Source organism: Apteryx rowi, unplaced genomic scaffold, assembly GCF_003343035.1.
Source record: "Apteryx rowi isolate R43461 unplaced genomic scaffold, aptRow1 scaffold_6, whole genome shotgun sequence".
NCBI lineage: Eukaryota > Metazoa > Chordata > Aves > Apterygiformes > Apterygidae > Apteryx > Apteryx rowi.
This window is the reverse complement of record NW_020450871.1, coordinates 8,047,119-8,071,598: the sequence shown is the minus strand read 5'-3', so window position 1 is coordinate 8,071,598 and position 24,480 is coordinate 8,047,119. Positions and strand designations below refer to the sequence as shown.

The 24,480-nt window shown below is 35.0% G+C and overlaps 1 protein-coding gene across 6 annotated transcripts in view; it reads right to left on the bottom strand.

Moving 5' to 3' along the window:
* The window catches only part of SMG1 (SMG1, nonsense mediated mRNA decay associated PI3K related kinase), a 61,300-nt gene that overhangs the window by 15,896 nt on the left and 20,924 nt on the right, over positions 1-24,480 (bottom strand). For 3 of the 6 annotated variants that reach the window (XM_026082958.1, XM_026082957.1, XM_026082960.1), the window contains 33 exons: positions 23,867-23,997; positions 23,044-23,205; positions 22,513-22,631; positions 21,701-21,788; positions 21,510-21,611; positions 20,488-20,628; positions 20,004-20,203; positions 19,514-19,710; positions 18,617-18,784; positions 17,599-17,753; positions 16,354-16,499; positions 15,491-15,692; positions 14,073-14,182; positions 13,536-13,683; positions 13,003-13,162; positions 12,492-12,612; positions 11,608-11,874; positions 11,023-11,307; positions 10,081-10,225; positions 9,689-9,827; positions 9,158-9,388; positions 8,880-9,081; positions 7,898-8,059; positions 7,365-7,582; positions 7,003-7,157; positions 5,856-6,078; positions 4,581-4,827; positions 3,761-3,990; positions 2,962-3,210; positions 2,429-2,567; positions 2,232-2,341; positions 795-1,013; positions 162-352 (listed from right to left, as the gene is read on the bottom strand). In XM_026082958.1, the coding sequence (XP_025938743.1) occupies positions 162-352; positions 795-1,013; positions 2,232-2,341; positions 2,429-2,567; positions 2,962-3,210; positions 3,761-3,990; positions 4,581-4,827; positions 5,856-6,078; positions 7,003-7,157; positions 7,365-7,582; positions 7,898-8,059; positions 8,880-9,081; positions 9,158-9,388; positions 9,689-9,827; positions 10,081-10,225; positions 11,023-11,307; positions 11,608-11,874; positions 12,492-12,612; positions 13,003-13,162; positions 13,536-13,683; positions 14,073-14,182; positions 15,491-15,692; positions 16,354-16,499; positions 17,599-17,753; positions 18,617-18,784; positions 19,514-19,710; positions 20,004-20,203; positions 20,488-20,628; positions 21,510-21,611; positions 21,701-21,788; positions 22,513-22,631; positions 23,044-23,205; positions 23,867-23,997 (5,762 nt within the window). The remainder of the gene's footprint in view (positions 1-161; positions 353-794; positions 1,014-2,231; positions 2,342-2,428; positions 2,568-2,961; positions 3,211-3,760; positions 3,991-4,580; positions 4,828-5,855; positions 6,079-7,002; positions 7,158-7,364; positions 7,583-7,897; positions 8,060-8,879; positions 9,082-9,157; positions 9,389-9,688; positions 9,828-10,080; positions 10,226-11,022; positions 11,308-11,607; positions 11,875-12,491; positions 12,613-13,002; positions 13,163-13,535; positions 13,684-14,072; positions 14,183-15,490; positions 15,693-16,353; positions 16,500-17,598; positions 17,754-18,616; positions 18,785-19,513; positions 19,711-20,003; positions 20,204-20,487; positions 20,629-21,509; positions 21,612-21,700; positions 21,789-22,512; positions 22,632-23,043; positions 23,206-23,866; positions 23,998-24,480) is intronic. The other 3 variants (XM_026082959.1, XM_026082956.1, XM_026082955.1) reach the window with 3 other exon arrangements.

Below are 24,480 nucleotides of genomic sequence, written 5' to 3'. Positions count from 1 at the left end.
TTCGGTAGTTGTTCTGCATAAGGAATGAGTTGTTTACTGTAAGATTAGCTGTTAGTCTCTCTCAGATACACATTTTTAACATCTAACTCATAAGCACATTATTAAACCACCAACTATATCAAGCCTTGAGATCTCCGACAGAATGCCTGGCTCCTCTATACCTGTGCTGAAGCGTGTGAGAGGGATGATCCACTCCTTCTGCACCTTCCAGAAATTCTATCTCCTCCAGCAGTTTTCCCTGCAGTTTTTCTACATCTGTCAACTGTTCTTGCAAGTTCAGATACTCTTCTAAACTACTGTCCAATTTTGGAAGCACAGACAGCATTTCATCTCTGTTCTTAAACCAGTTAACCTATAAGCAAGATACAGAAGTTATAAAACTAGGCTTAGTTCAAACAGGTAAGAAAAAAATAATATAAGGCAGGATACAAGATTTCGATCATGTTGCTCATCTGGAATTACCTTCAACGCTACAGGTCGAAATCCTAATGGACATTCTTTATTTAGACAGCTCTCTCTAAACTTCTATTTTTATTCCTCCAGCCTTGATTCAGGCAAAACATTAAGACATACTTTAGAGTTAAGCACACACAGAAACCAAAAACGAAATATTTGCAAATTCCATATAAACACTTCCCCAAACAGAAACTCAGTTTAGCACAATAAAGTTTGGGAACTGATTCTAATAAATGACTACCTCCTCCACCATCCCCAAAATGCAAACAAATGAAATTAAAATGAAAGCATATGGCCCATTCTGGTTATGCAATAAAAAATTATTGTAGTGAACTCACCTTTATCTCAGCCACTCTAGAAGAAAAGAGACTACGTGTAATGTCTCTTTCCATTTCCCTTTTGCTCTGTTTGTTTTCAGCCTGCTGGCCCCCACCACCGTAGACAGCTCCTGCAAATCCTGCTTCACCTCCTGCTGTCCAGTCCACCAGAGGATCATATACAAAAGCTTCAAGCAACGTAAGCAAAGTTTCTCTCCCACGCCGCATGATATGTAGGACCTGCATCATATATTTTAAACAGACTTATTCTGAGCTTGTGTTATCACTGTAGATCAGTGGAATTTTAAATACAAAATACTGTATTTGAATAACTACAGAAATCCATAGTTTTTCCAAAACCACCTCAAACGCAGGATCACCACCACAGTATATACAAATGCAGCTAGCCTACTGTAGCAGTACTAAAATTAAAGTTTGCATTCTAGCATTCCTCACAAACTCTATTCTCTTTAACAACATCCCCTTGAGGAAGAAACTTCTCCTTTGTCCATAGTAATCATATCTGCCATGGTCATATAGGATGAAGGCTAAGCAAAACTTCATGAGCTATTTTATCTAAAATTTGTTTGCTATCAAAATGGAAAAAAATAGCCCCTCCCCTCCTTTTTTAAAAGCATATCTATAAGGTTAAACCACAAAACAAAAAACTGTCATGGCTAAAATCTTCATGAAGAGCCACCTTACTCACTTGGTATGGCATTTGGGGGGGAGGGGGGAGGGAAATACTACCAAGACTGACAACACTTTTAGGAAAAAAGAAAACCCTAAAAGACATTTGTTAAAGCTTTACAGCACAGCTTAATAAAATGTCCCATTTGTGGCACCAATCAACATTTTCCAGAAACTCCATTTCATGTGAATTCTTATAGTAAATTTGAAGATATTAAATTTTCAGATAATTTTAGCAACTCAGTAGTAGTAATTCACAGAATTTACACAAAAGAATATAGAAAGAGTGGGATCATACAGTCTAATTCCTCTGCAGGACAGGCCACTACATTTTTTTAATTTTCTCTTAACCGAATGACTGGCATATATTCATTTGGCTAAGGTGCATGTTCCAGAATGGTAACGTGAATCTGAAGGCATCGTTCGATGTTTTAATAATATATTTACATTGAAGTTAAATGTAATGCAAAAAACTTCTATTTCTTGAAATTGCATTTAAGTATGTAATATGGTATTCAATTTTTTATTTTTAATCTAGAGCCACCAAAAATCCCACAGAATAGTAGTTGCACCACTACCTGCATTTAAATTTATCTGGCATTCATCTACTTTAAGTGTCTAATTTTAGGTACATCTTAAATAAGTCCAATTAAAATCACACCAAGTGAAGGCTTTATCAAAATCAACAGCAGAATGCTTAGTAGAGAAGTTCTAAGACAATGTATGATAAATGAAAGCCCTCTGTTTTCTGCACTTTTCCTAACTTACCTGTTCACAAGAAAGCCTGAAAACCCCTTCTACTCCTGTCACACCAAGCGCTGTTTCAATATTGTGCGTCATCCGAAACGGAACCTTCTCTGGTACCCTAAGGCTTTTCCCTTTAAGATAAAAGTTAAAGTTGTTTCTTTTAAAGATCGAGAAATGAAACCTTTTATTTGAATAACATATAGCACTTTTTAAATTACCTTTTTCAAAGCAAACATTATAATCTATGTGGACAACTTCTCCTGTAGTCATATCTATAAGAACATTATCCAGATGTCTGTCTCCAAGACCAATGATGTAGCCAACCATGGACATAACTGCAGTGGATCTTGCATACAACTTTAAAGAGAGTTTCAGGAAAAAAATTATTTGTGGGAATCCTCTGCCAACACATTGGACTGACTACCATTTCAAAATATTATTTAAATTGTAAGTGTAAGACATATCAAAACCAACTTATTCCAAGCTGTTTTTTATTTGTTGTCTGATGATATCTTACAAGAGTTCTCATTTCTTAAGCTGACAGCTCTACATTAATAAACTGTGTTTATCAGGTATATACTCTTTTCACAGTTGTTTCTGTTAGTCAACATTTCCTGCTATGTGAAACTTCAGCAGTGCTAGCTCGCAACTCAAGAGCATTATTGCTTGAACAAATCCCAGGCTTTTGTTGCCCCTCATCCCATTCAGAACATAACCTTTCAAAGTGGAAAATGCATCTGCTACGACTTACCTGTGTAACTCTCCACCATTCATCGGGTGTAGTACATGATGACCAAAGTTCCTTAGCTAGAAGATTCGGTGGAGTCGCTTCCATCAGTTCTTCTAGAACAGCCCTCATTACATTCAAGGGCCAGTCACGACGAGACACATCAAGACTAAGCCCAACTGCCTTTAAAGCAGGTCCAATTTTACTGTAGTAAAGTTCACTGGGTCGAGGCACTATGCCAGGATTCTGAGGAGTCTGATAAGAATCTTGAGCCTAGAAGAGGTAAATAATGCTTGTTTACGTAATGCAACTCTCGTTACCACAGAAGAGTATCTCAAATTCAGTTTAGCAAGAATAATATGAAATCAACTTTTCTTTTACAGCTCAAAGAATTACTTTCAAAATTCAATAGTTAAGAAAACCTAAAGATTCTGAAAAAAATCTGGCCTAACTCTACTGTTATCAAGGTCAAATCCAAAATTCCCACTGTGTTATACTGAAAATGAAAAAAGAGAGTTAAGAATGGGGTGTCAAACTAACATGACTTAAACCAAGTTTAACTGCATTTGTTCAAAAACAGTTCTGAATTTTTATGCCAGAACCACATACTTATGTTAGATACTGGAGTACATATATGTAGTTTCATCTGACATCTGGTCAAATCCCAGGAGATATGAATACACAGAACTGTTCTGCATTATCACAAACAAAAACACATTTTAAAACTTTAATTTACAACTATTTAAAACCAAACAGGATCATAAAGCAAATCAGGATGTTTCCCTTCTGAAATGTTCTAGCTGGCAAAAAACATAGTTGTTACCTTTTGCGCTTGTAAAGCAGCTTCTCGCTGTTGCCACCTCTTGTAAAGACCAAACAAAGGTGTAGCTCCATCCACCCACTGAATCAAGCCTGATCTTGTTCCCAGAGGTGTCACAGAATAGTGCCTCGCATGGAACCTTGGTGTCTCTTGACGGTTAATGGTAGCAAACATTGTGTTCACAATTGATAAGAACTGCATGATTCTTTCATCTAGATGCAAGTCTTCCAAACCTGTGTTAATTTATTTTGTTTCAAATTCAATTTCTAGAAATAAAATTCTTATTCTTAAACAAAGCCTAAAACATAGCATTTCTGAAATCATAACTCATTTCAGAAGCTTTATAAACCACTCAGACTACAGATGAGTTCAGCCTGAAACTAAACGTTTACATAGAATTTGCCTACTAGAATCAGTGTATCACAGCTGTGAGCAGTACACACAACAGTAACCGACACACTACACAGGCCTTTTTCTTTGGGGGAAGGCATGAAGTCTCAGAATTTCTCTTCCAGATGCTACCTTAAGCTTCTGGAAATGTGCATCCAGCTAATCCTATCAGCATGCAAGTAGAACACTATCTCTGATGTAACCCTTGAAGAACAGATCTGAAACACGCTTGATTTAGAGCTTCACAGGGCAAAAATCCTAGAATGCATATGGGGAAGTGGTGAGGGGAAGGGTACAAATGGACCAAACAACACTTTCTCCGTATCATGGGGATACATAAGAGTTGCAATGATGCATCTTCCCAAATTTAGTATAGTCTGTCTAATTTACAGCAAGAGACAGTAACTTTTATGAAAAAAATTCCATTTCTTACCTTTGAAAAGGTATGGATAGTTCTTCCCATCGGAACCCAGGAAAAGCAGCTTTTTAGGTTTGGTTTTGGTAGGCAGAATTGTGATGGTGCTACCCACACTATGAATTGTGACTGTGTCTCTGGTGGATACTTCTCCAGGGAGTGCTATTTCAGTGTTCATCATGGCAGCCAACCAGGGACTGATTTCTTCAAGCCGTAAAAGGTAACTAGCCCGTTTCTGCGCTCTTTGCTGCAAGCTTAGCATAACCTATTCCAAAGAAATTGTGTTTTAGGTTGAGGTTCACCTCAGCAAACATTAAAAAGAAAACAGACAAACAAAACAAACAAAAACTCCAAAACAAAAAACTTAATGATCTTCCCCCTCCAGAATATATGGAGATTTTCTTAAACTAAATTTCAGTCTTGCTACCCTACTAATTCGTTTATAGCTTAGGGATAAAGATGACAAAACCTAAGCAAAGAATATCCTTTAAAACAATTTTATGCAGCATGTACACCCTGTCTTTTGATAAGCACCAAAGTCATGGCAAATCAAATTCCTTAAGAGGTTTGTTCCTGTATTTATAAATACTTGAGTTGTGGTGAAAGACAGCAGAGTTCAGCAACTCCTTATTCATATATCAATTTGTTTGCTTGTTCTGGCAGAAGGGGAATTACAAAAAAAATCTGTTTATGTAAACCCAAGTACCTATCCATCAAGCTATTTAAAAACTACCAGGTTGGCTCTGGATATCCAAATGGACAATACAGATACGTACTTTGTCTCTTCTCAGACCTTTAAGAAACTAAGAAAAGATGACATAACTGAAAAACTTATTACAAAAAAGTATCTTTGGGAAGGGTAGATCACTTGAAGGTTGCTGCACAACCTGAGGACTATGTTTAAGGATAGCTGGAGTACCAACTTGTTAGATTATGAATCCACTGAACTCAAAGGGCATAGAGTTTCAAAGAGACAGTATTTTAAAAAAAACTGAAGTCCTCTGTCCCAGAAACAGACAGGATTCCAGAAAGCAGAAGACGCAAGCTTTGAAAGAACATAATAATTCCATTAGGTAGAAAGGTAATAATGCAGATAGTCAAGGCATCAGCAGCATTTGTTAGGGAGGCAAAAACTACTGTGTGTTACTCTGAAGCATGCCTATAGTGAATGCTGGCTGCAATTATGAAATGACAAGAGAATAGCAATAGAAAACTACGGAGAGAGTCAAGCACATGCTGCAGCAAGAATGTTTAGAACCTTAACATCATATTATTAGGTTGTGCATACTATACCTCTTTAAATGGGAGCCAGCTGCTTCCAGGTTTAGCAGGATTCAAAGGATTCTTAAGTTTTTCTAGCGCATTTTCAATAGCATCTCCATAGTTATCCTGAAACCATTTCTCATGAGGAGTTTCTGCAGGAGCTGCAGTGATGCTCCGTACATGTTCCAAAGCAAATACAATGGGCTTCATTAGAGCTGTATGCTTTTCACGCATGATTGCTATCTTCTCTTCTCTATTAAGAAAATTAATTTCCTCTTAACTCCATAAACAAGTTACTTCAGAAAACAAGTTAAACATTAAAATGGATCACAAGTGAGACATCAAACAAGTCAGGAAAATGCTTACATCTCTAAAAGGAGGCCTTCGTGTACGTCTATATTAAAAGGAAAAACTATTTCATTCCACAGTGAACACATGTTCCTCTGAATTTTATTATTTTTTTTTTAAACTGAAACACTGAATAGGATCTTTCACTATTGGACACCCTGAGGAAAAACTCAGCTCAAAGCACTCTAAGCAACTTATTTCCTTTCTTTATTACAAGAGCTCTTGACTACTACTTCCTGATGGGGTACAACACTATAAAGAATGGAAAGACAGTGATTCTGACTGCCCTGTTTCCCCATTCCACGTCAGACTTGACAACAGAATTCAAGAGGCATTTTTAAACTTAGTAACTACCCAATGACTAGCAATTGAGAAACACATAGGTAAAAAAAAAGACCTGCTGAATACTGAAAAACAGAAGTGGTTTAAGGCATTCTGTTTATCCTATCTAGTACAAATGCCAAACAGGTCACTCCCCTTAACATGCCTTTCCTCATCTCAGCTGACTTGTAAGAAAGACTGGAAATAGAGAACTATAGGATCTCAAAAACCTCCAGAACTCGATATGCATTGGGTTTTACCACATTATCACTATGGAAATCCTAGCAAGGATTCACAGATGGACACTGTTGTTCTTATCACTTCTGATTTGATTAGATTACTAGCCATAGCATCAAAACGCTTGTGAATTGAGTCACTGGCTTACACAGAAGCAGCTAAGGCCATGCAAATTTAGGAGCAACAACACTGTTGGTCAATTTGACTGCATGCTTCCCCAAGAACAATCTTTTGTCATGCCTTTCATTCAGATTATTCACAAAAAACATACTTCCGTAGAGTGTTGTTGTTTTGAACCCTCTTGACTTCATCTTCCAGCTGTTGAATCCTTCTGAGGACATACATGTGCTGCTGCAGTAAAACTCCCAACCAAAGTTCATCCCAAAGAACTGTAACTCTGCGTAACTCAGCTACTAGCATCTGAACCTGTATAAAATAAATTAAGATTCACTTACTTTTAAAAGTACTAATATTAGGACTTACTTTTGTAGATGAACAACTCGGAAAAAAGATGACAGTCTAACAGCATCAAAGATGCAACAAAACTTTCAGTATCCTTCTGCACAAGATATACAAATTACATATTTTTAGTTCCAAGTGAGAGCATTAGTAACATACATTTTGCTTATTTACCTGCAATACCATTGTTGGATTTGCAGTAGAGAGTTTCTCCACAATTTTGCTGTAACAGTCCTGCATCATTGCTTGATCTTCATTTAATCCAACTTTTGTGTCATCTTTACTACTTTCTTGAGAAGTTGGGGGGCTCCCTCCATCACATTCACCACCCAACAATTCTTCTCCTTGAATATTACCTAGCAAAGTGGGGATGGCAGAAGGGAGCTTGTTCCCTAAATTTAAAAAGATGTTCAAATATTACCTATGCTGCTCTGGCCTCAGAAAGACAATACTAGTCGATACATCGTTTAGCATCAGGACCCCATATTACACTAATTACTGTCCAAGTATATGATGATACAATTGAAAAACTATAACTTATTTGCTAAACTGTTAGATCAAAGTAAAAGGTATCACTGATGTCCCATAATATGAAAGTTCTTAAGAAAAGTGTCAAGGAGTCACTAAAAAAAGAAATCAATATGATTTCATCCGGTATATAAAACACAAGCTAAAACATATCTGAACATTCAGTTTTTCCTCCATACCTGACGTTTGGGATTCACTGCTAAGTGAAATGGTACCCACTATTGCAGGATACAATATAAGATGAGGAGAATCTTGAGCCACTCGACACAACAGGTTGCAAATACTTTGACGAACATACACTTCTGGGTGATTCAGGCGGGAGAAGAGCTGAGGAATAATACCTTTATATATAGGAAAAGAAAAGGCGCTGAGTCACTTTGTACACTGCAAATGATACAGACTTTTTTTTTTTTAAAAACATGCTATTTTTGCATTAGGAGAATGTGAATGGTCAGTTTCCCAATAAAAATTTCTCCTTGTTTTAAGTAACTGTCTTGTACAATACAGATGCTAGCTTATTTTCTCCTACCATTGAAATGCAATGCACAAATCCTGCAGTAAAGCACTAGGAATTGTTTTGCACACTGTATCTGTGGCACCAGTAGCTCTTAGTGTCAGCAAAATCGGATGTTTTACAAAGGGTAGTACAATTTTGCAATAGTTGGTCTCTTCCTGTACTGCCTTCCGCACTTTTACTCAACAATTTTTTGTGGGAAGGCCCCTGAACAACAAGAACCAGTAGTGGAGTGTCAAACAACTCCTGAGATATTTGTCTTTGGCCAGTGGTTACCAAGAAACTTAAAGATGAATCTCTTCTCTGAACCAGTTTTCAAACTGTAGCTAGGAAAAAAAAATTCTTTTTTCAGAAAGATGCAGCAATACTTCACAAATTACATTTTCTTTCTCCTTTCAATGTTTTAATGAGAGGTGGGGGGGAAAGAACCTGTATTAATGATCTATTCTAAAACCAGAACATATAACCGAGACTGGACAACATCTTGATTTAAATTATTTAAGTAAAAGCAGAATTAAAAAAAGCTTTCTCTTTATCATGTTTACATCTGAACTTTATGAAAGTGCAATAAATAACTTTCTGCTTATTTATATTTAGTGAAAATGTGTCAAAAAAATAATTTTAACTACTAAATAACATGTAATTACCTCTCCAAGGAGCAGTAGGTGTAGTTTCTAGTCCATGCTCTAGATACTGTCGAAGTTCCCCAGCATGTTTCACAAGCAACCGTAACAATCTTAAGGTTGCCATCACAATAACATCGTCAGTGCTTTGTTCAGAAGTATTTCTTAAATGCAGCCTAGGGTCATCTTCATCAAGAGGAACCTTATATATCAAACAAATAATACTCTTAGCTAACTATATAGCACATATCATCATTTAGAAGTATTTGTAATTTAGCTTCCCTCACCAGCACAACACTAACCTGACCAGCATTGAGTTTGAGAAAAGTAAAATATGCACTGCAGGAGAGTTTATAGAGACTGAAGATTCTGTCTACAACTTTTCTCCAAACTTTAATTAACCCTTCTGTTGCATTTTCATCAAGATCTGAAAGCCAGGGACAACTTGTTAATAACTGACGCCATATAACATCCACCATATCATCTTCTTCATTGTCTTCATTTTCAGTGATTTGTAGAGTCATATCTTCATCCTAAATGCAAATAAAGATAACAGATTTGACTAAGTTCCCCTGCTGCTTCTACAAATGCACATCAGTTGCTGATCCAGTTTTTGTCTGGGCAACTCACTCAACTGCCTTACTTGATCATACCACCATAATCTACAGAACAGGTGTGTTGTTACTTAGCTAACAGCTGATTTCTTGAGAACTTCTATATTATCTGAATTTTGACTTTAAAACATTTACAAGAGTTAATATGATTCACAACTAGAGGAAAATTAAGTTTCAAACTGAAGTGGAATATTTTTAAGCAAGCAAATTTCCACTTACTTGAATCCCAGCTGGACGACACACTGCCTGCCCAAGAATTCCATAGATTTTCTCTTTATCTTCCTCTGTAATGCTGTCTGGAAGCAAGCTCTGAACCTCAGATTTCTCCCGGGGCAGCAGACGAACACCTTCTCCCTGACTGTAATATTTAATGAATTATTGACCCCCAAAATAATATTATTTGTAGAGCTGAACCTATTAACATTGTATATATAAAACATCATGAAGCTCACTTCTATTTAGAGAGGGCAAGTAATCAAGAGAATACTCACAGATCTCTGCTCACATGTAACTTATCATAGAGAACTACGATCATAAATACAGAGCTAGAGTTCCTCTTGAAAAAAGGAAATTTTTATGGCTTATAAATTTAAACGTTAGGATGAATTTACCTGGCATTATCAACTACTTTCCGGCCCCATCTGTAAGCCCAACTAGCAAGGGCTGCCCATGACTTGGCTACTTCAGGTGCCTGTACTGAAGACAAGTGATACAGTTGTCCCAAGATGAAGTCAGGCTCTCCAACTCCAATATTTACTGTGATGGGAAAAATAATACATAAAATCATGTATGTTGGTTTATGAGGTAAAACCTGTTACTGATTTCCTCAACACACAAAATAAAGTATTAGAAGTACACCGTGTTTTTTCGGTCAAGTTAGTACCCCAAACAGTCCAGTTTTCCAAAAACCAAACATTCTTCAGCTCTGACACAAATGGCAAAACAAAGACCAGTTTTACATAGGCTAACAACTCTACAATTGCTTTCTCTCTCACTTTCTTAGAAACATGGAAATGAAATTAGAGGCTCATGATCTCCAAAACACCAAGATACTATGCTTCAGAAAGCAAACTTGTATAAGTTACCTACGGAGAAGAAGAGGGGCACATGTGTTTATTTGCGTACACATCCATTAATATCTCTAAAATAATTCTGACACTCTGCAAGAGGGGAACTAAATTATATATAAAGTCCAGATTTAAACAAAGGGAGAGCTTTATCTTGACATTTGAAAAGTCTACTGAAAGTGGGGAATTATATTGTTACCACAAAATGCAATGAAAGTGTTCAAATTAAATGTAGAACAAACATCATAAGAAAATCTATGGTAACTCCTTTTCATGCTCACAAGGGCCTTTTTGCCCAGTCCATTATCACTTGAATGACAAAAACATTAGAAAAGTAGTAAAACCAAACACAAAAAAGTGCAAAACAAACACACAAGTGATAAGGCACTCAGCCTTTATCAATAGAACAGTGGCTACCCCTCAGTGGAACCATCAGTCACTAATTCACCAAAAAAAATAAATAAAAAAAAAGCAGAACATCTCTACCTGTAGATTCACTTTCAATCCTGGGGTACTCTTCTTCTAGCGTATTAACAGCTGGGAGATCAATCAAAGTATATATGTTTTTAGACAAGGTAGACAGACCAGTGAGATTCTGCTGCTGTCGAGCTCTATATACTTGTTTCAATTGTCCTGATATCTCTTTCCATTCCGCCTGAATCCATTTAGCCAGAGTGAGAATAGATTTAGCAACTGCATATTCAGCTTTGGCAGACTTGCAAAAGGATATGGCACAAGAACTCAGCATTTCCATAGCATGTGTTGACTGACCTGCATATCATTAAAAGTATATTTTCAGTAAAGTGTTAATTTCATTCAAAGTGCTTCTAAAATTCAGCATATTCACATACAGCTTGTAATACATTTTACAGAGAAAGTTCTTGTTTGAAATTAAAGCCGACTAGTGAAGAAAAATCTATTTGAAAACACTTTCAGATTGAGACAATAGCTAACAGGATGAAATCAATTCCTAATGACACTGTTCTACTGTGATTTCTTCAAGGTCAGAGGAATTAGCCTGATTACAAGGACAAGCAGCTCAAGTATCTACAAGATAATCAACAAACTCACCTGCTGTGTATAACAATTTTGTTTTTTCAATATCAAGTTCAGGACCCCATTTTTCATCCATCTGACCTGGTGCAGACAATTTTTTAAAGTGCTGGACTAAATCTTGTGCAGTGGTGGTTTTTCCTAGCTGAACTTCGCTGCACTGGGCAAGTAATCGTGTAGCTAGGGCAATATTTCCTCGTTTCCGGGCAAATTTTGCTGCTGTTAAGCCCAGTTCCATCAGATGGCTCTTAATTGGAACTGTTGGTTCTGAAGAAGAAAGACATTCTAAACAAAAGAATTAAACAAACAATAATTCCATCTGGGGTATTCAGACAATTTCTGTTCAATTTATTCTGTATATGGCCATCAATAAAAGAAAAAATGCTCAGCCCCTTATCTCCTAAAAACTCCTTCAGAAATTTAGATGACTGCAATTTTGACTAGAATATTTATATCTTATCTGAAAGAAAATATATATCTACAGATTATCTGCTGGGCAAATCAGTCATTTTCACTATAATCTTTCTTCTTAACTAGGAAATGTACTCCTTCCCTAATGCTACTTCCCCCCCCATTAGCTTTTTTCCATATCACAAATTTAAACGTCTTTCATAATTGATTTTAAAGACCAATTATTGAGATCACTGAAGTGTTCAACAGTAAAAGCATATAAGCATTTCAGAATAAGAACTTGTTTGCTTTTTTTTTTTTTAAATACTATCTACACTACAGTCATAATTGAGACCCCTGGTTGTAAGGCAGGATGCCTGAATAACAAACTTGCTTTTTAAAAAAAAGTAATCCATTTAAATAATTCAACAAGACATGGCTGCTTTTAACAGCAGTTTTAAGCTGAAATTCTGCATTTACCTTCCATAACACTAAAATAAGAGTTTGTATACCTTTCAGTTTTTCCATCAATTGATTCTGGTACACTGTGTACCTCAGAGCATGCATCCATGGCCTTACATCATGCTGTTTGCACGACCTCAAAGCATCATTAAAGAGAGGTATAAGACAGTCCTGTAAGAGGCAAAGTTGCATAAATATTTTAAAGTTACCTTTATAGTATTTTCAAAGTTTTAGGGGTAGTTTTTAAGAACTGTTGATGTATCAATTCTTTAAATACACTGTAATATTTATTCCTACAACAAAGTCAGATGTAATTTACTTTAAACGTAATCAAAAGAAATGCTATATTTACAACTATAAAAAGTCATCCAAATGAAGTGTAAATTAAAAACACTTTGGGGTCAAAGCATGTAAAGAAAACCAAAGAAAATTAAGTGAGGCATTTTTACAGTGCTATCAACAAAAGTCAGAACAATTAATTTATATTCTATGTTCAATATCTCATGACATGACTATTCAATAGAAAGACATTACCAAAATTTAGGTTTAAAACAGACCCACCTCTGATGTCAGTCTGTTGGATACAGTGTTTTCCAAAGCAGAAGAACAATACAACTGAAGAGTGCTCAACACTGGTAAAGACTGAGACACAGTGAGTGTGGACAGTCTTAGAGGTCCAATAGCTATCCGTGAAGTTTGCTTCAAGTATTTTATAACGTTTCTGAAATAAAAGTTAAGAATCAGAATGGTATTTTTGTTAGTCTTTTAAAGAAAAAAATGACATTAAAAATACTGAAAACACAAACATCATCTTCCTATGGATGATGTGAAAAATGTTCCAATATCATGCACGAGTTGCGTTATGATACTTTCTACATTACGTTGACAGGAAGCAGTACTTGATGACCTCCAAGTTGAACACCAATTTATTTTCCCTCTGTAAGTTTACACTTCACAACAACAAAAACTAGCAGCAAACACCACCATAGATGCTGAAGTACAAAGTCGAGTACACTTTTCACAAAGTTATGGTTAACAAACTAAAACAGGTTTTCCCAGTACATTACATTCATTCACAGCACGCTTTAACTTACTCAGATATTGACTGCCACTTTTGCTCCTGCTCTGCGTGGCTTACAGCTGTTGCCAGACATACTGAACTTCTCAAAAGTTGCACTTCCACTGCCTTTTGAAGTTCTCTTGGATCAGGACTTAGCATATTAGGAAGGAGCTTCTTCATGTCTACAAGAAGATTAAGCATTTGAAACCAACTACAACTGTCAAATTTTAGCATCACAGTTTGAGAATACATTTTTGAAAGCAAGGAAGTTTGGGAAAAGAACTTGTGTGTGCATGCATATACACACACATCATATGTATATAAAAATCATTTTAGTAATTTGTGATAGATTGAACAAAACAAATTACCTCCATAAGACACACATCTGAAAAACTTGCAACAGCATTTAGAATTATTATTGCCGATTATTTTGAAGCTTGGTTCACAAAGGTTACAGAACTGAACACAGCAAACTGCATTCGGAAGTTTCAGTCTATCATTTAGAGAGACAGATATAGGGGAAAAATATTTACTTTTGTATATGAAGTAATGTTAATTTATGTATTTATACCTATTTTTTCTTTGGATCCCCCTGCAAGTAGGTTAATATTTTCTCCTGGTAATAACTCTAGTTGTTCTGTGCATTCAGTAAGTTCTCCAGACTCAAAGCTGCTCAAAGATCTGCAATTCAATGTTTATAGTTTTATTTCACATTTCTTTCTTAATTCCAGATGTTTAATATCTTATGATCAAAACAGCAAAAGAAAGATTCAAGCCTAACTCAAAGCCCCGAAATTTTAACACAGCATTTACAAAAGACTAATTCTAAGCAAAGTTTCCCATTTTCACATATATCAGTAAATGGTAATAATACTGAACCAAATGGCTAAATTCTATATTAAAATGAAAGGACAAATACTCTCTCCAGCTATGAAACTTTTCATGTTGTCACACTATATACATAATACTCTATCATATGCAGGAAGAAAAAGTCTGAATTTGCAAGTACTTAAAAAACAAACAAAAATAAGATAAAAACAAAGGACAAAACACTTCATAGACAGAAAAGCAAGTTTTTGTGATGGAATTTCATGAGGCCTAGATTTCAATGCTTCACTCTCCATGAAAATTCCAGAAATAATGGAATATTGTGTAGGGCATAGATCATACAAATTTATATTGCTTAACAGCCTGTAGAAGCAAACTTTCATTTTCTTTCAATTGTTCTTCAACATCAGGAAATAATTTGGACATTATAGATTTTTAATCAAACTATACAAAAAAGGCACTGAAAGAGTAAGAGGGGTGATGGCTCAAAATCTGGAAGACTCAAATGCTCAAATGTTCTTGTTCCCATCTACTCTCAAGAAGGAGTTACTTAAGTATCCGGACTATGAAAGAAAAAAGTCAGTATGTGAAAATTCCCACTTTTACTGACTATTTCAATCCTCTTTAGGACAGAGTCTCTTCTTGGTCTGTTCAGGAGAACCAGACAAATACACCAAGTGCTAAGAAACAAACACACAAGCTATGACACTTTCCAAAAAAGTGCCACCTCCTCAATGCACTTGTTATTTTAGACTCACAAATTAAAATATTTTGTTTTTAAAAAGATTATAAAAATTTGCAAAATTCATAAAAAATGTATATATTAACAGGCAACTTATTTTTTAAATATTTATCTTGTAGGAAAATACTCTTCATCTGCCAAAGTAAGTAGCATAAATTTGATATCTTTTACTTGAAATAAATTAAGATGTTTTCCTTGAACACTTAAAAAAACCATAATAGTCAGAAAGCCACAGTAATTCAGAATGATGTTAACTCTTTAGTTATCTGTATGGCTTTTTCATATATGTCCCTAAGGACACAACTTTCTTCTTACCACACCTCTATTTCAATGATATCCAGTCTCTAAAAATCAACAAAAACTTTAATTTTTCAGTACTCTGAGATAGATACTGTTGAATAAATTAATGATAACCTTACTTTATGTAGTTAAAATCCGCTTTTAGATTGATTGAGGTATTACTAGTATTCTTCTTCAAGTCATGGACCATATTTTGCCATTCCTGAACAGCAGACCAATCAGCAATGGAAATGTAACATTCACATGCTTTGTTACCCAAGTAATTTATAACTTCAGGTGAAGAGTCACTTGGCTTAGTCAGAACAGTTTTTCTAGTTTCTCCTGTGCAATGAAAATATATATTTTTTAAACAGTAAGTCTATTATTCAATGTAATTTCCAAATCTGTTGTCAAGAGAAACATTCCATTTTTTAAAAACAAATAGTTACACAACATTTACAGTATTCTTTATTTATAACTTTTTTTTAAACATATAAACAGAACATTTTCAAAGGAAGTTTTGGAAAAACTTAGTCCATATCTGTAAAGAAATTTTAAAATATTAAAATTGTTAAGAACTAAATTAGGAACAAAGTCTCTTTTCAAAGATGAAAAACAGAATATTGAAACAAAGTCTCATATTAAGTTTTTCTTTTTGAACTAAGTAGCATGTGTGTGATATAATTAGGTCATAAATACTAAGCTTTAAGTTATGATAGTCTACAATAATTTAGAACTAAATTACTTTAAATACAAAATGTTTTACCAATCACTAGTTTCATTAAGCTAAGTCTCAGTCCTGCAAACCCTCATATATCTATGCATAATATTAGCTTCAGCGGCTTTAAGCAGTTATGTTTAACTACAAAGTTTTTCAGATTCAGGAATCAGATGTTGTGAAATCAGCATGGCTATATCACTGAATGTTTTACTTCTAATTCTGTGTACATAGAGTTATGAAATCTGTATTAGCTTTTAAAAGAAGAAACTGATAAACACTTACCATTCAAAGAGTGCTTTGGGCTGGCATTATTGACGCTATTGGAATTGGCCAACTTCAGCACAGCTTTATCAAAGCCTGCTATGCAGCAATCCACTCCCGTCATGGAACACAAGTGCTCCTGGTATTCTGCAGTTGCCTTCTCAAACCTTAAATGGTTTAATGTCTTAGTCAGCATTTTACAGCAGCAGCTTTTTATTTTTGTAATTAGACTATATTTTAACACTTCTTTACCACACAACCCAAAAAAATAATGCGTAACTTCAGGGGAAAAAAAAGGATGGTTAAGATAGAATAGAGTTAAGTCTACCAGTTGAGAAAGAACTTTCAGGTGATAGCCTAGTATAAGAGCTTTTCCATTCAAGTCTTAATGCCAACTTCAAACAAGTATAGGTTGAAGCACAGGCATGAGTTTTAGATTTGACTGTGGTACTTTCTACTCGAATGAATAAACCAGAATACTGATTAGCTAAATAACATTTACTAGAGGTTTCTAAAACTGGGTCTAGGACAACAATTCATATCTTAAACTTGACATTCCTGGGCAACTCCTTATGTATTACAAAGATATACATTACTTTAGAGTCTTACAAAATAGGAAAAATAAACAGTTCATAAAAAAAAAAAAAAAACAACTTTGTTTTGTTGGGTTTTTTTTAAACATGGAAACAAAAAGCTGTCCCTTTCTTCATTTCATACGCTTTTCCCAGTAGAAGAAAGGATGTATTCCTTTAAGTAGATGAAAAGCCCACAATATTCTTAATTAAGTTATGCTCTATTTTAAACATCACACATTGACCCACTAACTAGTATCAGTAACTGAAAATTCTACTTCAACAGAAGTAGAAGCTACATTTCCAAAACAGAATCAAAAATGTAAAGTATTTCCCTCAGATTCCCTCTCTCAAACTGTGGCCAATAACCAGATCACACCATTGGCCAGAAAATTCATTAGAAAAGATTTAAATTAATCAATTTTCACAATGCAAAGTTAAGTAGTATGCGAAAATAGTATTGCAATATACAAGATACTATGAAAAAAAGCAGCTTAGGAACACCATTTATATTCAAACCCTGGTAATTTAGTTAGAGTTTCCTCAACAAGGAAATTAGCTCAGTAGCCTTGATTCATGTCACAATTTAAAAGATTCAGAAGTAGAACTATAAAAAAGAAAAATAAGTCCAGAGTCGTACCATTCAGCATTAAAAACAAAACAAAAACACACACACAAACACCACACAACTTACCGCCCTTCTGCCTGTTGAGCTACAGAATTGATCCAGGCAAGACTCTTCCCAACTACAGCAGAAGACCAGACAGCTATACCCTGAATAGCTTCAGGACAGTGAAGCTCACATAATGCTTCTACCAGCATCATAATTGTCACCTCCAATTCATTTCCCTAAAACCAAAAGAAATGCTTTGTTTAACAAATCTCATATGAACTAAAAGCTATATACATTGTTAAATGCTTGAAAACAGTAAAGCAGTATTTCACTATACGCATACACAACGTGAAGTATTCTGCATATCCATTATGTTGCACTTCTTTTGGATGGGGGGGGGGGGGGCACTAACAGCAGAAGTTTTTATGCTGTGATTTCACAGCCTGAATGCTAAATTAGTAATCACTGTGTTATGGTCTATACCCATATAAAAATACATGTAAGAATTCATAAAGCTGCAAACGATAAACATTTAGTAAATCTCCTTTGTTTAAATATTTAAGCATATCAAATCATGCATTCAAGAAACTACTTGTGCCCTTCAACTTTTTAAAAAGTGTTAACCAGTTTATTCCCTCACCCTACACCCATGCTTATCTAGAAATTGCTTTGCAGGGGAAGGATTCCCTTACCATACATCTCCTTCCTGCTCACACCCAAAGCTTGGTACAGACATCGTCACAAGCTCAGGAGAGACCTCAGACTAATATAACAAACCTATCAAACAAGCGCCATAAGGTTTAAGCAGAACCTCCTGCTTAAAAATAAGTTATTCAGTTCAAACTGTAAATGAACTATAGCATTTGTTTATTAATTGTATTTGATCAAATGCATACACTACACACTAATCTCCAACGTAGTATAGCCTAACCACAAAAACCTCTCAAAACAGGAGCATGAATTTAAAATATTTTAAATAACATGATCCTTGACAGACCACTTCACTTGGTTTAGTGACTACTGATTGCCTCAGCTTAGTTCATTTAAAATATTGTGGGAATATTTTTGCCGTAGTCTACAAAGTCTGAAAAGAGAATACCTGAGAGATACTATTATTAGTTTTCATTTCTGTGAGCAAATCAAAACCATGTCTGACTGTGACAGCAGGCTGGCCAGCCAGCAATCCAACTCTCATGATGGAAAGTCTAATCCGTGTTAGCCAATCTTGGCATGTCTGGCGATTAGTATAAAAGAATGTCCTGATAACCTTTTAAAAGAGAAAAACATAACATGTTTTACAACACAGTTCTTTTGCATGCCTAATTATTGTAAGTACTTAATACTTACAAACACAATCAAGTCAAAACAAGTTTCTTTTCTCCAATTTAATTTTCAATTAAGAGGTAAAGAAACAGGTAAAATTCTGTTTCTTGAATGTTAAGAACTGCAGGTGCTCTGAAATCATGTATAGCATGCAACTGGCCAGACACACTCACAAGCTAAAAATCTTGACATGAACTGTCTATAAATTACACATTACTGCCAAGTCAAAATCTGGTAATTACACAACTTATTTCAACAGTAATGTGAGGAAACTACACAGAAGGAAATGCTGCTTACACAGAATTATTTTATCCTTCAAAAAGCAAGTTTAAACCTCAGGTAGTTGTGTTACTTTATAACAGGAGAGTCAATAACATACAAGTAAGTAGCTGCTATAAATCAAAGATACTGGAAACTTGCTTGATATTGCATCACCACACAAGCTGGTATTCCAGAAATGTATTTCCTATTTTCACATGTTCTCCAGGAATAATATTAAGTCAAAACTGCACAAATTGGCTTTTGAAGCGATTCTTCTCATTTGTCTAATTAGGAAACAAAGTTTGATTACAGCATTCCTTTCCAAAAGATTCCACAGTAAGACCTGGACAACCCTGAAAACTACCAATTTAGTGGACTATTTGAAGAAGCATCAGCACTGTAAGAAACAAACCTTGGGCGGAGAGGTGAGGGCATTGGCACATCCTTCATAAGCATTGTACATCAGTTTTTCCAAGTTCTCTAGATACTGTAGCAGGAGAACAAGCCTAAGCTGGTTGCTACTGTGTCCTTCATCATTGTCTGCAGTAGTCCATTGGCTAACATCTTGGTCAGGGTTTAACGTATGAGCTGCAAGACTTCTAATAATACCTACCCATTTTACCAAAACACAGAAAGAACAAGTTAAGTTACTAGACAGTGCTCTATTTAAATATGTCAGAAGATATCCACACCAGAGTTAAGTCTCTCAAAAGTGCTGCCATTACTAGCAATTATGGAACAGATATTCTGCAATTCCCTTTCTTGATATTTCAAACAGACTTGTTAAAATCTCTGAAATCCACTGGAAAAAACTGACTTTCTTGTCTTGGATAGGTCTTAGGTGCACAGTCTCTTACAAAGAATATCCCACATAAAAAAACCACCTATATTCTGTACATTACCTTCAATTGTTTGAAATGTATCTTGAGCTCTACCCAGAGGAGTTCTTAACTTCGAAAGAACAGTAAACTGAGCTGCTTCCCAAACAGCCCATTGCCAAAGAACAGCATCAGTCTTCAACAGATTGCGAGGGATAGTTGGTTGATCCCGTTTATCTAGTCTTTGACAACTGTAGAACAACCTTTCTAACCAATTATCCTTCCTGTAAGGAAACATCAGTATGTGAAAACAAGTTCATATTTTATACACTTGTTCTCAAACAAATCTCTCATAGAACTATTTCCTGCAGCAGTTTATATATGCAAATATATAAAAACATGCATCTTTGAATATATTTAAAAGTACCTAAAGAGAATTGTAAAAAATGATTGAAGGTAAAGCAATGTAACTTGTAAAGACATTTATAAATTTTAAACTAGATATATTCTGAAATTGTTCACTATCCATTTGACATCCATGAATTTCAGTTTTAAGAGAAGTTCTTACCCAGTTCTGTGAGAGCTTCCGTACAAAATGAAACTAATGACATCAGAGAAGTCCTGTGGATGGAATGTATTACTTGGAGCTTTGCTCATATGACTTCTTATAGCCAAAGAAATTTCTTGTATTTCTGTGTGGCTACGGTTACTATAGGAACAGGAGGAAAAACAACACCATAATGTATTTGAATAAATCAAATGTTATGCTTTAAAAGACAAAGCAAAAGACTTAACGAGTCAATCATTTAAAATATTTTTTTTCCAATAGTTATTCTTATTTCACACACATCTTAATCCTCAACAATAAAAGGTAGTAAATTACCATAACAGAGTATACCTACAGTGGAAAAAACACTTGAATGCAATAAAAATGTCTTCTCCTCCATGAGACTTAAGTTTGATATTTATATATGTGTGATTATCCAGAAGCAGTTCACAAGTCATTTACAGTAGATATTCAAGGTTCAGGTTCTCCAGAGCAGGAGACTACCACATACCACAGGCAATTCTGAATATCCTGTCTTTTCTGTATACAAATTGAGACGTTTTCTATTATCAGGGGCATCAAGCTAACTGAGAGAAATCCACAGGGTAAGAACTGTTATACACTGCTCACTGCTTTGGCTTCCTTCACAAGAAACTCCTTCAATGCAAAATATTTTGAAAGAAAGTCTACGCATGTGCTTCTAGACTAAAGCATACAGTTGAACATGTTAAAGTTAAAAATTACCGACTCGCATCTTTTGAGTATAATTGCAGGTAATATTACTGAAGTTCTGGATAACCTGTACCTTACAAGTATTCACATTTCTCACAAGCAGTCCTGCTTAGTTTATCAAATTTGTTAACTACTTTGTATACTACCTGTAGTAAGCCTGTAGCAAAGTAGAAGGGACACCATGACACTGTCTTTCTTTAAATACTTTAAATTGAGAAAAATAACATTCAGCAAGTATTACTTTTCAGATAAATCTTACTAGAGCAAAAATCCAAAGCATTCTCTGTATTTAAATTAGCCTGAAAACTTACCTCAATACCACATCTAAGGGAATTGACTTCAGAAGTTTTCCAAAAGTTTGTCTCACACGAGCACCACTATGTACTAGTTGAACACGACATACATCAACACATCTGCATCATCAAAAAGGACAAAAGAAAAGAGTCATAACATTTCCATTAACAAGATAATTCAAAGAATAGACAGAATTCAGTGCAAGTACCTTTGTAAAAGATCATCTGGTAGGGACGAAGACAGAGCATGGAGACTACTACATGCCTGAAGACAAATATTCACATCTTCCAGAAGGGCTGCATTAAGAGTTGAAAGAAAAGATGTTATTCTTGCTAGAATTTGATAATTTACTCATTATTTTGGTTGTGGCAGAACATCTACAGACATTCTATAGCATATCTGGTAGAAAGAGGCACAGGCGCTATGCATTACTTCTATTTTGATTTAATTGACTGGTTTCATCATAACAAGAAAATGCTTATAACACAATTGACTTAAGGATTTGTTACTGTTTTATATGGCCTTTTCTGTTTGTTGACAGATTAATCATCATATGGCCTATGTACATTTGTACTATAACTTTTTTAATAAGGAGAAACAAAGGTAAAGTTAGCAATCCCCAGCCTTCGGAAGTTATGGAAACAATTGTTCCCACATTTTTCTTTCCAGGTTATTTTGAAATCCAGCAAAATATATCACTTACAGAATGTTTCCATTGCTTTTGATAAAAAAAGCAATCTTACTCACAAGATTTAGCACATCGCTGACATTCTTCGTAGATCAATTGCATAATCACAAGTTACTATTTTAAGAAAATAATTATTTGCATAAGTAATAGCTATTGAATGCATTTGAAAATAGGAAAGGAGAGTGAGTTTTTGTGCAGTTATAACCAGAGGCTCCCCCTCCAAAATAAAAGAGACAAGCACAGTTAAGACTATCAGTGAAATATGACTAAGACATTATATACTTAATTATGCATGATAAAAAATAGTAAGCAAAAAGTTTCCAATATCTTACTGTTTGCTAGAAGTCCTTTGCAAAATTTATGAAAAGATGGGAGAGAAAACAATGGTGCATATGTTTCTGATTTTTTCATCAGAACAGCCACTTCCAAAGCCCATGTCATAAGTAGTTTCCTTAAAAAAAAAAAAGAGAAGTATTAGTCACCCTATATGATTACAGAAATATGATGTCTTTCAATATAACTTAAATTACTTCATGTTACAGATGAGTGTCATACAGTAACATGCATTTTTAATCAAAATGCCCTTAGCTTTCACAGCATATTGGTAATACAGCCTTGCAAATATTGTAAAAGTTTACTTTAAATCAAAGATTTTTTTCCAGCACAGTTTTGATAGCTCTGCTTTTAATGTATAGATCTTATGAAGTTTTCAGTTTTTGTGATTTTCACACAAAAATGAGCAACCACTTTTTCCATAGATATTACTGGTATTTCCAAAAACCAAATACTTTACCAGTTAAAGTTACCCCAAGTTCTACAAATGAAAATATTGCCCTCTTAATTAATAACAAAATGATAGTTACCTGGTATCCTGAGTAAGGTTGTCCTTCTTAAGCAGCAGCCCCAAAAGGTTTAGTATGATTGAGAAATGTTTCTTTGTAGCTGTGGTTACAGTACTTATCACTGCTCCATCAAACAGGGAGGGAGAGGAAGAACTGAGGCTGCTGGATATGAAATGGTCATGCCTGGAAAGCAAGGAAAGAATAAAACAAAACAAGGGATATTTCCTTAAATATAACAGGGAAAAAACAATAGCAGAAGTTAATATGCACTCACACACTACCAGTAATTACATCAGCATAACCACCACATAAGTTAGAAAACCAGAAGTATTCTGATCCTTGGCATATAAAAACAAAACTACAATTTTACATTAGGCTACATAACCCAGTAGCATAGTTTCAACTATCTCCAGTATCAAATGCTTAGTGAAAAAGCACAGAAGCTATGCAATTAATTAGTACTGTCTCTTAGTTTGGCAACATTCTATAGTAATAAGGTCCAAAATGCATTTAAACCTGTTGTTTACATTTCACTGTCACTCCTAGATCTCATAGTAAGCAAAATAGCTCCTTATTCACTCTCAATAAAATTCTCCATCAGTTACTGCTACTCAAACTCAAGACTCCTAGCCTGTCTCTGAATAAAATGCCAAATTAACCCAAAATAGGTTTTCTTGACTGAGACAGAGACTCCCTGCAGTTATGAAAGTAAAAACTGATTAAGGAAGTTTGGGCAAAAGCTGAATTGTAATAGTTTAAGTTCATCCCTTCAGAAAATACATTCCATTTAGACCAGCCCATCCTAGTCCATCCTAAAATACTGACAAATTACTTGTCTTCATACCTGGAACAATGTGAATATAATGTATAGAGAACTGCATACTGGACAGCAGGAAAATGAACTGCTATGTCATCGTGAACAATCATCAGATTTTTACTCAGTAGTGCAAACACAGTCGGCGAAAGGGCCCACATCTATAAAACAATTGCAATATAAGCACAAAAAAATAATAAATAGGATCTATTTCTAAAGTGTAATTTCTATACCATTAATTATTTTGTTTTGCTTGTTCACAACACAAGGGAAATAATTTTTTAAAACTCCATTCATTCCCTGACCTTGATTGTTTCTTTCCCCTTTTTAAGCCTGTTAAAGGGGTTTATGTTTTTATTTGGAAAGATAAGGAAGAAATGTTCTCACATGTCAGATATAGTATCGGGACAGACCTAAAACTGCTCTATCCATCTCATTTTTCTCAAAGAATAACAACAGAACCAGTGCATGTAAGATAATCTACCCTGGAAACTGCTTCTCATTACGCACAGACTAGAAATATAGTCCACCCATTCCGTATCCTGTATGTTTTAATACTGGAAGTCCTTTTTCTATATTATAAAGTCAGGAAACAAGTATAATCCCTTTAATCATATATACATACTACTGGTGAAATCTCTTAT